At 43.2% G+C, this 14,840-nt stretch overlaps 1 protein-coding gene across 2 annotated transcripts in view; it reads right to left on the bottom strand.

Annotated features, from left to right (window-relative positions):
- The window catches only part of KCNQ4 (potassium voltage-gated channel subfamily Q member 4), a 327,569-nt gene that overhangs the window by 28,905 nt on the left and 283,824 nt on the right, over positions 1 to 14,840 (bottom strand). Inside the window, exons 8-9 of one of the 2 annotated variants that reach the window (XM_075336124.1) lie at positions 7,058 to 7,146; positions 2,582 to 2,722 (exon numbers count right to left, since the gene is read on the bottom strand). In XM_075336124.1, coding sequence (XP_075192239.1) covers positions 2,582 to 2,722; positions 7,058 to 7,146 — 230 coding nt within the window. Of the gene's footprint in view, positions 1 to 643; positions 689 to 2,581; positions 2,723 to 7,057; positions 7,147 to 14,840 lie in introns of both variants that reach the window. The other variant, XM_075336126.1, reaches the window with a different exon arrangement.

Genomic DNA, 14,840 nt, shown 5'->3' with positions numbered 1-14,840 from the left:
TGAACTCAGATGACAACCAAGTGCAGCCCGTTGTTTTACACGCACCCATAGACTTGAGTGGGTGCGCGTGATTCAATATACGCTGCCAATCGCACCATAACACAATTTTTTCTCTCATGCTGAATTGGCATGAGAAAAAATACACTGGTTGGCACTGCCCCATAGCCTAATATTGGAGTGAGTGCTATTCGATAAAACATCACATAGCACTCGTCCGATGTAAATGCTCGTGTGAGCGAGCCCTAAAATAAAGGTGGCTGTGTATGAGGATAAATGGATTGACATCTCCTTAAGAATAAGAGACACTCAATCCACCTCTACATAACCAGCTCAGCACAGGAATGAATAATAGACATGATCAAGTAGAATACTACGGATACAAACGATGTTTCTGCACATTTTAGACAGGCATTCTTCATCTTCCAAAACACTGGAAGAACCAGTCCTGCAGCTTGGAGTATGTAAATGTTTATGAGTCTCCATCATGTCGTCTCATGCACTGTTTATCCTTATACACAGAAACGCTCAGGGGAATACCCTTTCCAAGTCTGGGAGACTTGTTCTTTTGGTAAAGCAGGCTGGACTACTCTCTGCACAATTCAGACACACACATGCAGATCATCCCATTCCAATAGGTAAATACCTGGGCTTCCAGCCAGCGTACAGGCGAAAGAAACTCCGCTTATTACTGTAAAGAGGCCATGGATTACTGTTACACATAGTCCAGTCTGACAAATGAAGATAATTGAGGGTAGTATGATTTATACGTAAAGCACCAGTTCGGATCATAAACAGTTACTTTCGGGGACACGTGAGAAATACGCAAACACCCGATACCAATGCAAAGCTACATTATAACATTGCAATCCCAACAGTGCTGGTTTCCTGAACCTACGAGCCTGATACAAAGTATGGTGGATAGGAGGGATCCTGCTGATATAAGTCAAATGATGGTCATACAGATATCAAAAAGAATAGCGGCCTAGAAAGAGAAAAGTCGTGCCCTGAAATCCACTATTGAAGGTGAAAAAACAGGGGTTGAAAAGTGAAATTAGTGATGATAGTTAGGAAAAAATAGTGACATTCACAAAAATGATACCGACAGTTACAAACAAACACGGGGGACAAGAAACACTTCAGAGTCAGAGGGGCTGGCAAGGATGTGTGCAGGTATATGCAATGCCCATCACATGCACTTCACAATGTAGATTATCCACATCTTAACTAAGCTGTGGTATATACAGTATGATGTGTATACATTTCAGATAGAATAGCTACACTTATCCTACATGTGTACCTAATACACTACACGGACAAAAGTATAGGGACACCTACACATTACATCGGCTGATTCGTTTCCCCTTTGCAGCTACAACACGTTCTTTCTTTCTGGAAGATTTTCTACAAGATTCTGGGATGCATCTGAGGGAATTTCTGTCCGTTCATCTTGAAGAGCATTTGTGGGGTCTGACACTGATGTTGAATAAAAGGGCCTGACTCATAATCTCCATTCTAGTTAATTCCAATGGAGTTCAAAATGTTTGAGGTCAAGGCTGTGTGTGGCCATCATGTTTTTCCTCACCAAACTCACCAACCATGTTTTTATGGACCTTGCTTTGTGTACAGTCATGTTGGAACAGAAAAAAAGGCCTTCCCACAAAATTGTTTCCCCAAAACTGGAAGCACACAATATTATGGAATTCTGCTAAGTGATGTCAGTCAGGCTTGCATGCTACTCAGACCTGGAAACCCAGGCCATGGAGTTACCGATACACAGTTTTTGTGCTTATGTTAAAGGGTATATCCAGGACTTAAAAAAAAAAAAAAAGATGTGCTTAAGGGCTAACTACCTGCCTGTGTTGAGTGTTGCCATTCTTCTCCAACACAGAGTGGATAGAGATCATCTCTGCTGCTTGTGATTCAGCTGCTTCTGGTGATGTCCCATCAACAGAGTGGCGGCTTCTCATCCACTCTGCTGTGTAGACGGGGTGGGACCACGGACGTCATGATGATTGACAGCTGGCTCTCCACTGCCTAACTGGAGGAGGTACTGAATTCTGTGAGCTCTTTAGAGTGACCCAGTATTTAAAAATGTTTATAAAGGCAGAATGTATAGCTCGTGGCTAGGTTCTATATATCTTTAGCAATAGCAATGAATGAAAAACCTGAATTTAACGATTTAGAGATGTGTTCCACTAGTTTTGTCCATATAGTGTAAGACAGGTTTTAACATTTACAAGGACATACCACCTAGGGCACATTACCTATTGAAAGAATAGTATTGATGTAGAAATCTCCAAAGACTATGTGCCTTTTCTTCTATTTGGACCATAATGTATGATTACTTGTATATGTTGAACCTGTGCAGTATTATACAATAAATTCATCACTACAATTTAGTTCAGGTACATCATACATGTATAAATTAAATAAGTCTAAAAATTGCACCAACGTATCTAATGTGACATTCACACATCACTCATGCTTTGCACACGCATTGCTCTGCCCTTTTGCAGGCCCCTCTGCCCTGACGGACACTTTGACGAACACTGGGCTTGGTAACACTGGCAGGGACCCCTACCTTTCCCCAGCACAGAAAGAGGGTGCTGCAGTTTTCAGAGCAGGGGAGACTGGGTGATATCGTGGAGACCCCTGACAGTGCCTAACCCCTCCATTTCGGCTTCGCGTTCGATGCCAGGTATCAAACAAAAGAAGCAGCTCTCTGAAGGGGTTAAATATATATTAGCAGTTACATCTTTCAAGATAATTAGGAGGTGAGGAACGCAGACATAATCATATCATTAGTGCCTCTCGTTTTCTAAAACCTTTAAAAGGTGAGGCCCCCCTTGTAAAGAAGACTGCCCCTCCATTGTATCAAAAAAGTTATTATTAAAACCTCACAAAGATTTCAAAGTCATACACATATGAAATCGTGCAAATGGTGCACAAACATGGCCCTGGCTACCTCCACATGGCATAAATGAAATATGCCACACCTCTTCTGGTATATTTATATTATCATTTTTCACTCAATCTCTGTTTTACTACTGCACTATTCTGTAATGTCATTTTTTCCACTTACTGCACAGGGAAGGTTATATAACAAAAGTTAAGTATACAAGTGCATCTGAATAAATTAAAATAATAACAAAAAGTTAACTTTTATCAGTAATTCAATACAAAGAGGGAAACATATTATATAGAGTCATTACACACAGAGTGATCTATTTCAAGTGTTTATTTCTGTTAATGTTGATGATTATGGCTTACAGCCAATGAAAACCCAAAAGTCATTATCTCAGAAAATTAGAATAATTACCACAAAACACCTGCAACGGCTTCCTAAGCGTTTAAAAGGGTTCCTTAGTCTGGCTCAGTAGGCTACACAATCATGGGGAAGACTGCAGACTTGACAGATGTCCAGAAGGCAGTCATTGACACACTCCACAAGGAGGGTAAGTCACAAAAGGTCATTGCTAAAGAAGCTGGCTGTTCACAGAGTGCTGTATCCAGGCAAATTAATGGAAAGTGGAGTGGAAGGAAAAAGTGTGGAAGAAAAAGGTGCAGAAGCCACTGGGATAACAGTAGCCTTGATAGGATTGTTAAGAAAAGGTCATTTAAAAATTTGGGGGAGATTCACAAGGAGTGGACTGCTGCTGGAGTCAGTGCTTCAAGAGCCACCACACACAGACGTACTCAGGACATGGGCTAGAACTGTCTCATTCCTTGTGTCAAGCCACTCATGACAATAGACAATGCCAGAAGCGTCTTACCTGGGCCAAGTAGAAAAAGAACTGGACTGTTGCTCAGTGGTCCAAGGTGCTATTTTTAGATTAAAGTACATTTTGCATTTCATTTGGAGATCGCGGTCCCAGAGTCTGGAGGAAGAGTGGAGAGGCCACAATCCAAGCTGCTTAAGGTCTAATGTGAAGTTTCCACAATCAGTGATGGTTTGGGTAGCTACGTCATCTTCTGGTGTAGGTCCACTGTGTTGTATCAAGACCAAAGTCAGCACAGCCATCTACCACAGAATTTTAGAGCACTTCATGATTCCCTCGCCGACAAGCATTTTGGAAATTTCATTTTCCAGTAGGACTTGGCACCTGTCCACACTACCAAAAGTATAAATACCTGGTTTAATAACCACAGTATCATTGTGCTTGACTGGCCAGCAAACTCGCCTGACCTAAACCCCATTAAGAATCTATGGGGTATTGTGAAGAGGAAGATGAGAGACACCAGACCTAACAATGCAGACGAGCTGAAGGCTTCTATCAAAGCAACCTGGGCTTCCATTATTATTATTTATTATTATTATTCCATAACACCTCAGCAGTGCCACAGGCTGATCGCCTCCATGCCACACCGTATTGATGCAGTAATTTATGCAAAAGGGCCTGACCAAGTATTGAGTGCATTTACTGTACAGACTTTTCAGTAAAATAATTTTTTCAGTTAGTTTTATATATAATAATCCAATTTTCTAAGATGTCTTTTGGGTTTTCGTTGGCTGTAAGCCATAATCATCAACATTAAAACAAATAATGCTTGAAATAGATCACACTGTGTGTAATGACTGTGTGTGTTTCCCATTTTGTAATGAATTACTGAAATAAATTAACTTTTTGATGCTATTCTAATTTTACAATGTGTAATTTTATTATTTATGCCTTGTTGTTGTCTCTTGAATCAATACTCAGGCTTTGTTTGTCCATCCTGCATGATATTAAATGGTTTTAATCATCTCCATAGCTAACTTTGTTATAGGTTTGTAAATAGAGATGTGCAAACCCATGGAAGTTCCGTTCTGCGGGTTCAAACCGACTTTAGATAAAGTTCGGTTCTGGACCCGGACTTGATCTAACCCCCAATGGAAGTCACCAAGTGGGCAGTTCGGTCCTCCTCCCACCTACAGTCAGCCATAAACAGATCACTTCCGGGGGCTGGTGGGCAAGGTTTTTTTCTTTTTTTTCATGCACAGTACATCCGATCACGCTGTTGTTACCCCCAGTGTGAGCCGATCAAACAATGCAAGTGGCTTGCACTGGGCTGAGGAAGGAGCATACCCGAGCACAGCGAAGCCTGCGCAAGTGGTGTTAATACGTAAAGCACCTGAACTCCGAACCCTATTTTTTTTTTTTTGTAAAGCCTGAGTTCAGTATGAACACCGAACCTTGGGTTCGCTCATCTCTATTTGTAAGTTATCTTTTTGACATAATGGAGGCACAGTTGTAGTTGTATGTTGCATTGGTCTTGCTTTTTTTTTCATTATAGCCAAATTGGACACTTGCCCCTTATCTACAGTATAAGGTCCCCATTGCAAATGGTAAAAATTAGTGTGTGATGCTGTTTTTAGCATTGGCACTGAATGTTTAAAGTATTTGTAAGAGATTTAAAGGGTACCTGTCATGTCCCTAAAAGCTGCAGCCGTCAGCTTAGTTTCTGTGTCCATGTGTTTTAGTGAGTGTCCATGTGTTTTCAATGGGAAGGTAAAGTAAGCCGCTGCTAGCCACCTTTGGTGGTAGCTAATTTACTGCAGGAACAAAAGGATTGGGAGTTGTAAAATCAACACTTCTTCTCTCCCCAACATTTCCTGTCAGTTTATAGTTGGGAGGTCCCTGTAGACATTAGATATAGTGGGGGAAATAAGTATTTGATACACTGCAGATTTTGCAAGTTTTCCAACCTACAAGTAATGGAGAGGTCTGTAATATTTCTCGTACATATACTTCAACTGTGACAGAATAAAAAAAATACAGAAAATCACATTGTATGATTTTTAAATAATTAATTTGCACTTGATTGCACATATACTGTACAGCATTTGATCACCTACCAACCAGCAAGAATTCAGACTCTCACAGACCTGTTATTTTTTCATTAAGAAGTCCTCCTACTCTGCACTCATTACCTGCATTAATTGTACCTGTTTGAAATCCTTACTTATATAAAATACACCTGTTCACACACTCAATCACACTTCAACCTCTCCACCATGGTCAAGACCAGACAGCTGTCTAAGGGCACCAGGGACAAAATTGTAGACCTGCACAATGCTGGAATGAGCTATAGGACAATAGGCAAGCAGTTTGGTGAGAAGGCAACAACTGTTGGCACAATTATTAGAAAATTGAAGAAACACAAGATCACTGTTAATCTTACTCAGTAGAGGGCTGCAAGATCTTGCCTCCTGGGGTAAAGAGACAGCTCCAAACCTGAAAAATCTAGAGAAGATCTGTATGCAGGAGTGGGCCAAAATCCCTGCTATAGTGTGCAAACTTGGTCAAAAACTAAAGGAAACGTTTGTTTCTGTACCAAATATTAAGTTCTGTTTTTTTATTGCATCAAATACTTATTTAATACAATAAAATGCTAATTAATTATTTAAAAATTATAAAATGTGATTTCCTGGATATTTGGGGGGGGGATTCTGTCTGTCACAGTTGAACTGTACCTACGATAAAAATTACAGACCTCACCATTCCTTGTAGGTGGGAAAACTTGCAAAATCAGCAGTGTATCAAATACTTATTTTCCACACTGTAGTTGACCAGTGTTATATAGGTTAGTAAGTCCAACTAACAAAACTCTAATGTATAACATACTCTTTAAAGCCCTGGAGATTTTTTTAAAACTGATTATCAATGTTTGTTAGTATTAGCTTTATTATTATTGTGGAGCAATAATAACAACATTCATTTTTTATCTCAAAGGCCATGATATAAATGTCCCTTTTTTGTTTGCGGTTTACTTACCGGATGTAACTGTTTTAATACACATCCTAAAGCAGCATAAAGTTTACATAGTTCTATAAACAGTCTAAAAAACAATTTGCAATGCTACGACATAGAAAAGGAAGGGCTGGTTTTTCTTCCTGTGAAACATCCTGTCAAGTAATTGTTAAAAAAACCTGAACCCTTCAATTTACGTAAACCCCCCCCCCCCCCCCTTCCAATTGCTGACTTAATACATATACATGATGTTGGCATTTGACAAACAAAGACTGATTCCCCTCTTGTAATAGCAGCATCAAATTGCATGGTCTTGTACAACTCACCTGAAAGATGGCAGGATACTGTCATAGTAATACCATGTAGCGGTGAGGTAAGAACGACTCACATCTGTTGAGTATAGGCGCCAAGCAGCCTTAAAGAGAGGGAGAATATTCAATGTATAGAACTGTCATATTTTTATGTAGCGAATTAAGGGACTCACAAGCATCGTGGAGATCATTTATTGACTTATTGAAACATCATTAAAAGGATATAACGTCCAAAACCTACCACAGAATTCATGATTACTTTTCCAATGGGGTTTGAAATTGTGCCCAAAATTATCTAACGAGATAACATAGTTTGGTAATAATACAATGTGAAGTGTGGAAGTAAGGCATATTAAAATTTCTGCAATATGTACAGCATATCACAAATGTTTCTATCTGCGCTTTTTTATCCTTAGCTTCCCATTTGAACCTCACTGCGGGCAGTCATGTTCTGTGGCTGCTCGGTGTGAATACAGATGTAGCAGTGCTGGAATCGCCGTGGGACCTTGTGTGGATTTCGTTGAACCTGGGTGTTTTGGGGGTTAATAAAAGGGTGAAAGAGGGTGGGCTTTTTGTATTTTATTTGAAATAAAGTATTTTTTGGGTGTTTGTGTTTATTTGTTTTCACTCACAGATTACTTACAGCAAAGATGGGCTGCAGTGTGTACATCGCCCAGGCCAAAAACTAATACTCTACCAGGATTCCTGTTTTTGTTGCTATTTTTATATTTAGTGTAGGGACCTACAAGCATGAGGTTTCCGTGACGAGGGTTGTAGGCTTCCGTTTTATGGCAATAAATACCAACTAAAACCTCATTTTTTTGTACAGGATACAGCCAGGCCCCTTTCTGTTAGGCCTTGCATTTTAGAGTTTCTGTCCCTGCATAGTACACAGTGGGATTCGGCTTGGCAGCCCGCTTGATATAATAGTATGGGCATCACCTAATAGGCTGCGGGCTTGTGACTGTGCATCTGCATGTGTGAACAGTGCTCTATGCAAGCCATCAGTGTGCAGTTTTATCATGTAGCAATCACCCCCTCCATTCCATGGAAGTGTGTGTGTGATTTGCTCCTCCTGCACCTGTGATGCCTCCACTTAGTGGGGGTTTAGCTGTATCCTGGTAGAGTATTCGTTTTTGGCCTGGGCGATGTACACACTACAGCCCATCTTTGCTGTAAGTAATACTTATTTTTGGAGGATATTTATTCCTCTTTTGTTGCTATTTTCACTTACAGATTAGTGATGGGGTGTCTTATAGACACTTACCATTGCTAATCTAGGGTTTAGTGGCAGCTGTGGGCTGACATTAAGCCCTTATTACCCTGATTGCTGCCACAGTAGGGCAATCGGGAAGAGCAAGGTAAAGTGCCGGTACTGTTAAAGTGACTGATAAAGCGATCCTGGGTGGCTGCAGGCTGCTATTTTTAGGCTGGGGGACTCACAATAACTATGAGTTTAACCAGCCTGAGAATACCAGCTCTCAGCTGAATGGTATTATCTTGGCTGGGTATCAAAATTTCGGGGACCACAGACTGTTTTTTTAAAATTATTTATTTAAATAATTAAAAAAAAAAAAAAAAGCTGCATGCGGTTCTTTCTATTTTAATACACAGCCAAGATAAGAGCATGGGAGTATGGCTGGGGGCTGCAGACTGTAGCCGTATGCTTTATCTGTGCTGTGTAGCATAATATCGGGGGGGGGTGTTACACCAATTTATTTATTTATTAATTTTTACTGTACTTTATAGACCTGCAGTCTGGGTCTTTGATTGAAATCGTCAGACACGCTGTCACTCAGTGTGGGGGCGTGTCTAACTGCAACCAATCACAGACGCCGGTGGGCGGGGGAAGCAGTGAATATGCATGAGCCTAATGAGCAGCTCCGGAAGAAGAATGAGCGACCGCGGGAGCAGCTACAGGCCATGCCGGAGACTCGGAGCGCGCGCTCTCTTTATTATTCTTTTATCTTTATTTATTTCCCGAGTGCCCGATCCTGAGCAATACGCAGAATTCTCCGGGCTCAGCACTCGGGTGCCTTTGAATCTGCACCATCACTACAAGCTTTTTTTTTTTCTTTTACATTTCCAGGCTCTCTGGGACAAGGTGCAGCTTTTGGTGCAGTTTTGAAGTCTCAAAGGTGCAGTTTTCTGTGAAAACAAAACTGCAGCTTGCTGCACATGTAGCCCAATGTGTCAAAAGAGGTAAAATGGCTAATTGGGCTCAATTTGGCTATTTTCCCTTAGGGGTATACTCATTTTTGTTGACAGACATTATGGCTGTGGGTTGAGTAATTTAGAGAACACATCAAATTTACACTGGTATAGAAGCTGTACACTAACTACTGTACATCGAATCAAAGTGTCATATATTAAGTATTATCCCATGAAAAGATATAATAAAATATTTACAAAAACGTGAGGAGTGTACTCACTTTGTGATATACTGTATGTGATACTATGGCTAGGGCCTCACTTTATAAGACCCTCACCATCCCTACAATAAGGTAAGGAAGACCTGCCAAATACGTATGTATGTTCAGCTGATACACTTGAATAGGGCTACACCGCAGCTCACTGAACAGTCAGGAAAAAACAGTGTTGTGCTTCACAATCAATGACGGTCCCTATGATCAGACCCCCACAACAATTATAAACTGATGGCGTAGCCTAGGAATAGGCAATCAGTTTTTGAATGGGAAAACCCTTTTAAAGCTGAATGGTGTTGAACAGTCTAGTGACAAATTACATTTGATTATGCTGAAGCTGCGTTTAGCTCAATGGAAATGTGACTTTGCTACAATATTTGTCTTGATACTGCAATACAATATGACAGAAGCTGAATCAATCATTCTTCTTATTCAGCAATTCTAATAGTCTAGGGATTTTTTCCTCTAAAATGGTGAGGCAGGCTATTAAAATGAATCTAGTTCCAGAAAGTGAGGCAGCTTAATCTTACTGCCTTGTCTCTAACGCATCTGACTGTGAGCATAGTGATTTTCAATAGGAGTAGAACACAGAAAATAGGTAGAAATGATCACTTGATTTAGGGGAAAATGAGTGAAATCTAACTTCTCATAAATGTTCAGAATAAATCAGTGTAAGAACCAGTCAAGAAATATCTGACACCATCTGAACAAGTCAAAGTGAACAAAAACGCTAACTGTGTATAAGTTAAGTAAACCATGAGCTCCTAGGTTTTGCAAAGTAAAAGAAGTCTATTTCCTACACAGTATTTCTGAAATTTGGTGACTTTAAGAATATAAAAAAACAGCAAATACACACTTAGGCCCCTTCATACGTCAGTGTTTAAGGGAATTGTGGCATTCGTACGCGTGATTCTTTATTCACGAATACTACATGTACCCATTATGACCTATGGTGCTGCTCACAGTCCGTGTTTTCACACAGATCGTGTGTCCATATAAACCACAGGTGTGTCTGTGACGCCCTGGACTAGCCAGGTAGTCACAAACACAACATCACACACACCCCCTCCCCTGGTTAGGCAACAACAGTCAAACAAAATCCTTGTTGCCTCCTCCAGGGTCTGATGTCCACACCAGGTAGGGCAGAGCCAGGCGGTTGGCCCCACCCACCGAGGAGTTCACAGGCCTGGAGGCGGGAAAAGTACCGTATTTTTCGGACTATAAGATGCACCTGACCATAAGACGCACCCTGATTTTAGAGGAGGAAAATAGGAAAATAAAATTTTAACCAAAAAATATGGTCATGACACACTGTTATGGGGCGAGGATCTGCTGCTGACACTGTTATGGGGGTAATGTCCCCAAATTCTCTACTAAGGTACCCCATTCTGGTAAGGATCCTCCTGCCTTGTATATGATCCTGCTCATATACCCCCATCCTGCTCATAATATACCCCCCATCCATCCTGCTCATAATATACCCCCCCTCTATCCTGCTCATAATATACCCCCCATCCATCCTGCTCATAATATACCCCCCATCCATCCTGCTCATAATATACCCCCCATCCATCCTGCTCATAATATACCCCCCATCCATCCTGCTCATGATATAACCCCATCCATCCTGCTCATGATATACCACAATCCATCCTGCTCATAATATACCCCCCATCCATCCTGCTCATAATATACCCCCCATCCATTCTGCTCATGATATACCCCCATCCATCCTGCTCATGATATACCCCCATCCATCCTGCTCATGATATACCCCCATCCATCCTGCTCATGATATACCCCCATCCATCCTGCTCATGAAATACCCCCATCCTGGTATATGGCCTGTATCCTGTGGCACAGAAAAAAAAAATAAACGTTTATACTTACCTTTCCACACTCCCTGAAGCACCGATCTTTGTCTCAGCTGCAGCGCCGCTGTGTGGAGCCGTCACCGTTGTCTGCAGCATCACGAATCCATGTCTTCCTGTCTGAGCCCGGTCAGCTGATCTGGTTGACACTAGCGGCGCGCACAGCGATGACATCATCGCTGTTCCCGCTGCTAGTGTCCAGATCAGCTGACCGGCACAGACAGGAAGACATCGCGCGATGCTGCAGGGGGACGGCTCCACACACGGTGTCGGGTGAGTGTACTGATTCACTGCTCCCCGCGCTGATAATGATGCACGGGGGGCAGTGAATACAGCCGCACATGATCACTCCAGGCTGTAGTTGCCAGGGGTGATCACGGCCGGCTGTTAATTATGCGCACACCCCCCGCCCATCATCCCGCCCACCTGTCAGCGCCGGTTTCGTTGAGAGATGATGGGCGGGAGGATGGGCATGCATATGTAATGAGCGGGCCCACGTGGTCACGGCAGGCGCTGCTACAGCCTGCTTGTGCCCCCGATGGCCCGCTCCACCGCAGCACCCTCATTCCCGGACGCAGCCCTATAGTCAGACCATAAGACGCACCCCCCACTTTCCCCCAACATTTGGGGGGAAAAAAGTGCGTCTTATGGTCCGAAAAATACGGTAGTCAGTTGAAGTTTGGAGTTCAAAGTGACAGGAGAGAAACTGTTGGTGTCTGGGTAGGAGCCCAGGCACGTACAGCAAGGTCGGCAGACGGTGGTGGCCGTCTGCAGGAGGTGGTGCAAGTCAGCGGAACCGTAGGCCCGGGGACGGGCGGTGGCCCGCCGGTACCAAGCCGGGGAGCAGATCTGTACCAAGCACAAAGGCAGGGCCATCAGACCCCGACCAGGCTAGGAGCCGCCGAAAATGGTCAAATCCGGTAGTGACCGGGACCCCAGGGGTTCCCTCACACCCAAGACCCGACAGAAGGCAACAGTCCACACAGTAAGGATAAAAAGCCACCGCCTTAGGCTAGAGATCCAAGGGCCGCCTGTGGGCAAAAGGGGCTCCATCGGTACATACAAGCCGGGGAGCGGACTACCAGTGAGAAACCATCGGAGTCAATACATACACAGCGGTGCAGGGAAAGACAGCCACCATCAACCTGTCCGGGGAGAGCAAAGACACTGCAGTCGGCTGCGGGACCCGTCCATCCAGCCATTTGGTTTACCAGAGACTCTGTGAATCTGTGCTTGAGTGAGTACAACAGTGCCATCTGGCACCGAGCCGCGCTGCCTCCGCAACCCTGCACCCCAGCTACCCTGCCTCCCCGTACCACCACCGGACCCCGGGATTACCAACCCCTACTCACGGAGGGGGAACCAACATCTAGCTGCTCCCCGCCATCGTTCCCGGGAATCCCGTCACGAGCAGCGGTGGTGTCCACTATCACCACGACCTGTGGGTGGCGTCACGAACTATCTCCCTAAAACCACCCAACACCCCTTTTCACTCGGGGGCGAGGAGCGCTGCTCGAGTCCCCGGGTCCGGCCCACCACGCAAGCCACCGAGCAGCAGCAGCCCCGGACCCGAGCGTAGCGAGCGCGGCCCCTCCACCCGCGACATGTCCATGTGAACCATGTTTCTGGCAACACGTATGACAAGGGCCAGTATAAGTCTATGGGTCCATGTACATTATTATTATTATTATAGCGCCATTTATTACATGTCGCTTTACAAGTGAAAGAGGCTATACGTACAACAATCATTAACTGTACAAAACAGACTGGTATAGGAGGAGAGAGGACCCTGTCCGCGAGGGCTCACAGTCTACAGTAAATGGGTGATGGTACAATAGGTGAGGACAGAGCTGGTTGCGCAGTGGTCTACTGGACTGAGGGCTATTGTAGGCTGTAGGCTTGTTGGAAGAGATGGGTCTTGAGGTTCCTCTTGAAGCTTTCCACGGTAGGGGAGAGTCTGATATGCTGAGGTAGAGCGTTCCAGAGTATGGGGAAGGCACGGGAGAAATCTTGTATGCGATTGTGGGAATAGGAGATAAGAGAGGAGTAGAGAAGGAGATCTTGTGAGGATCTGAGGTTGCGTGCAGATAAGTACCGGGAGACTAGGTCACAGATGTAAGGAGGAGACAGGTTGTGGATGGCTTTGTATGTCAAGGTTAATGTTTTGAACTGGAGTCGTTGGGCGATGAGAAGCCAGTGAAGGGATTGGCAGAGTGGCGAGGCTGGGGAATAGCGAGGGGACAGGTGGATTAAGCGGGACACAGAGTTTAGGATAGATTGGATGGATGCAAGAGTGTTGGAAGGGAGGCCAGAGAGCAGGGGGTTGCAGTAGTCGAGGCGGGAGATGATGAGGGCATGCACTAATGTTTTTGCTGATTCTTGGCTAAGGAAAGCACAGATCTGGGAGATATTTTTGAGTTGTAGTCTGCATGAGGTGAAGTGGGCTTGGATGTGTGGCTTGAAGGATAGAGCAGAGTCAAGGGTTACTCCAAGGCAACGAGCTTGTGAGACTGGGGAGAGTGAGCAACCATCAAGTTTGATGGAAAGGCTTGTTGGAGGAGATGAGTGAGGAGGAGGAAAGACAATGAACTCTGTTTTGTCCATGTTAAGCTTTAGGAATTGCGCAGAGAAGAAGAATGAAATAGCAGACAGACATTGTGAGATTTTGGTTAGTAGAGAGGTAATGTCAGGTCCAGAGAGGTAGATCTGTGTGTCATCGGCATAGAGATGATACTGAAAACCATGGGACTCTATGAGCTGTGTACATCCGTGTGCCATCTGTATATATTGTACGTGTTTAACATTAAAAGTATAGGAGAAGCTTTGCAATTTCATTCTTTCTTTATTCATACTGAAGAAACATGAACTATGTGTTTTTAAAAACGTATACACGGATTGGCGATTAAAAATATATGTGGATAGTCAAAACGGACTGTGCCACATGTACGTTTTCATACGGACGTGTGAAGGGGGCCTTCACATGCATGTAGTCCTAATACATGCATGCATGTGCACTTTGACAATCCACTATTTAGTTTCACCTCATTTCTTGAGAAATGTAACAAGTATCATTTAACCCCTTCATTCATGACTATCTATCTTTTGCATTTCAGTTTTTCCTCTCTTTCTTTCAAGAGCCATAACTTGTTAAGTTTTCTATCGACAAGTTGTATGGGTTCTTGTTTTCTTTAAGGGATGGGTTATAGTTTTGAATTACGGTAAATCATTTATTTTACTATACAATGTACTTAAAAACAGGAATACAAATGTGATGTGCAGTGAAGTGGAAAAAAAAAACTAAAACAAACATGATTTATCTATTTCTTTTTAGGTTCTTGTGTTTAAGGTGTTTATTGTGCGGTAAAAATGACAAGGTAATAGGATTCTCCTTGTCAGCACGATTACGGTGATACCAAACATATAGAATTTTTGTTTATTTAACTGGTGAGAATAAATTCAGTTTTCGAAAGAAAAAGAAATGCTTGTGATGCCAATTTCTGC

This window comes from Anomaloglossus baeobatrachus, chromosome 2 (genome assembly GCF_048569485.1).
Source record: "Anomaloglossus baeobatrachus isolate aAnoBae1 chromosome 2, aAnoBae1.hap1, whole genome shotgun sequence".
Taxonomy (NCBI): Eukaryota; Metazoa; Chordata; class Amphibia; order Anura; family Aromobatidae; genus Anomaloglossus; species Anomaloglossus baeobatrachus.
Note: the sequence above shows the minus strand (reverse complement) of the source record. Positions and strands in the feature narration are given on the sequence as shown.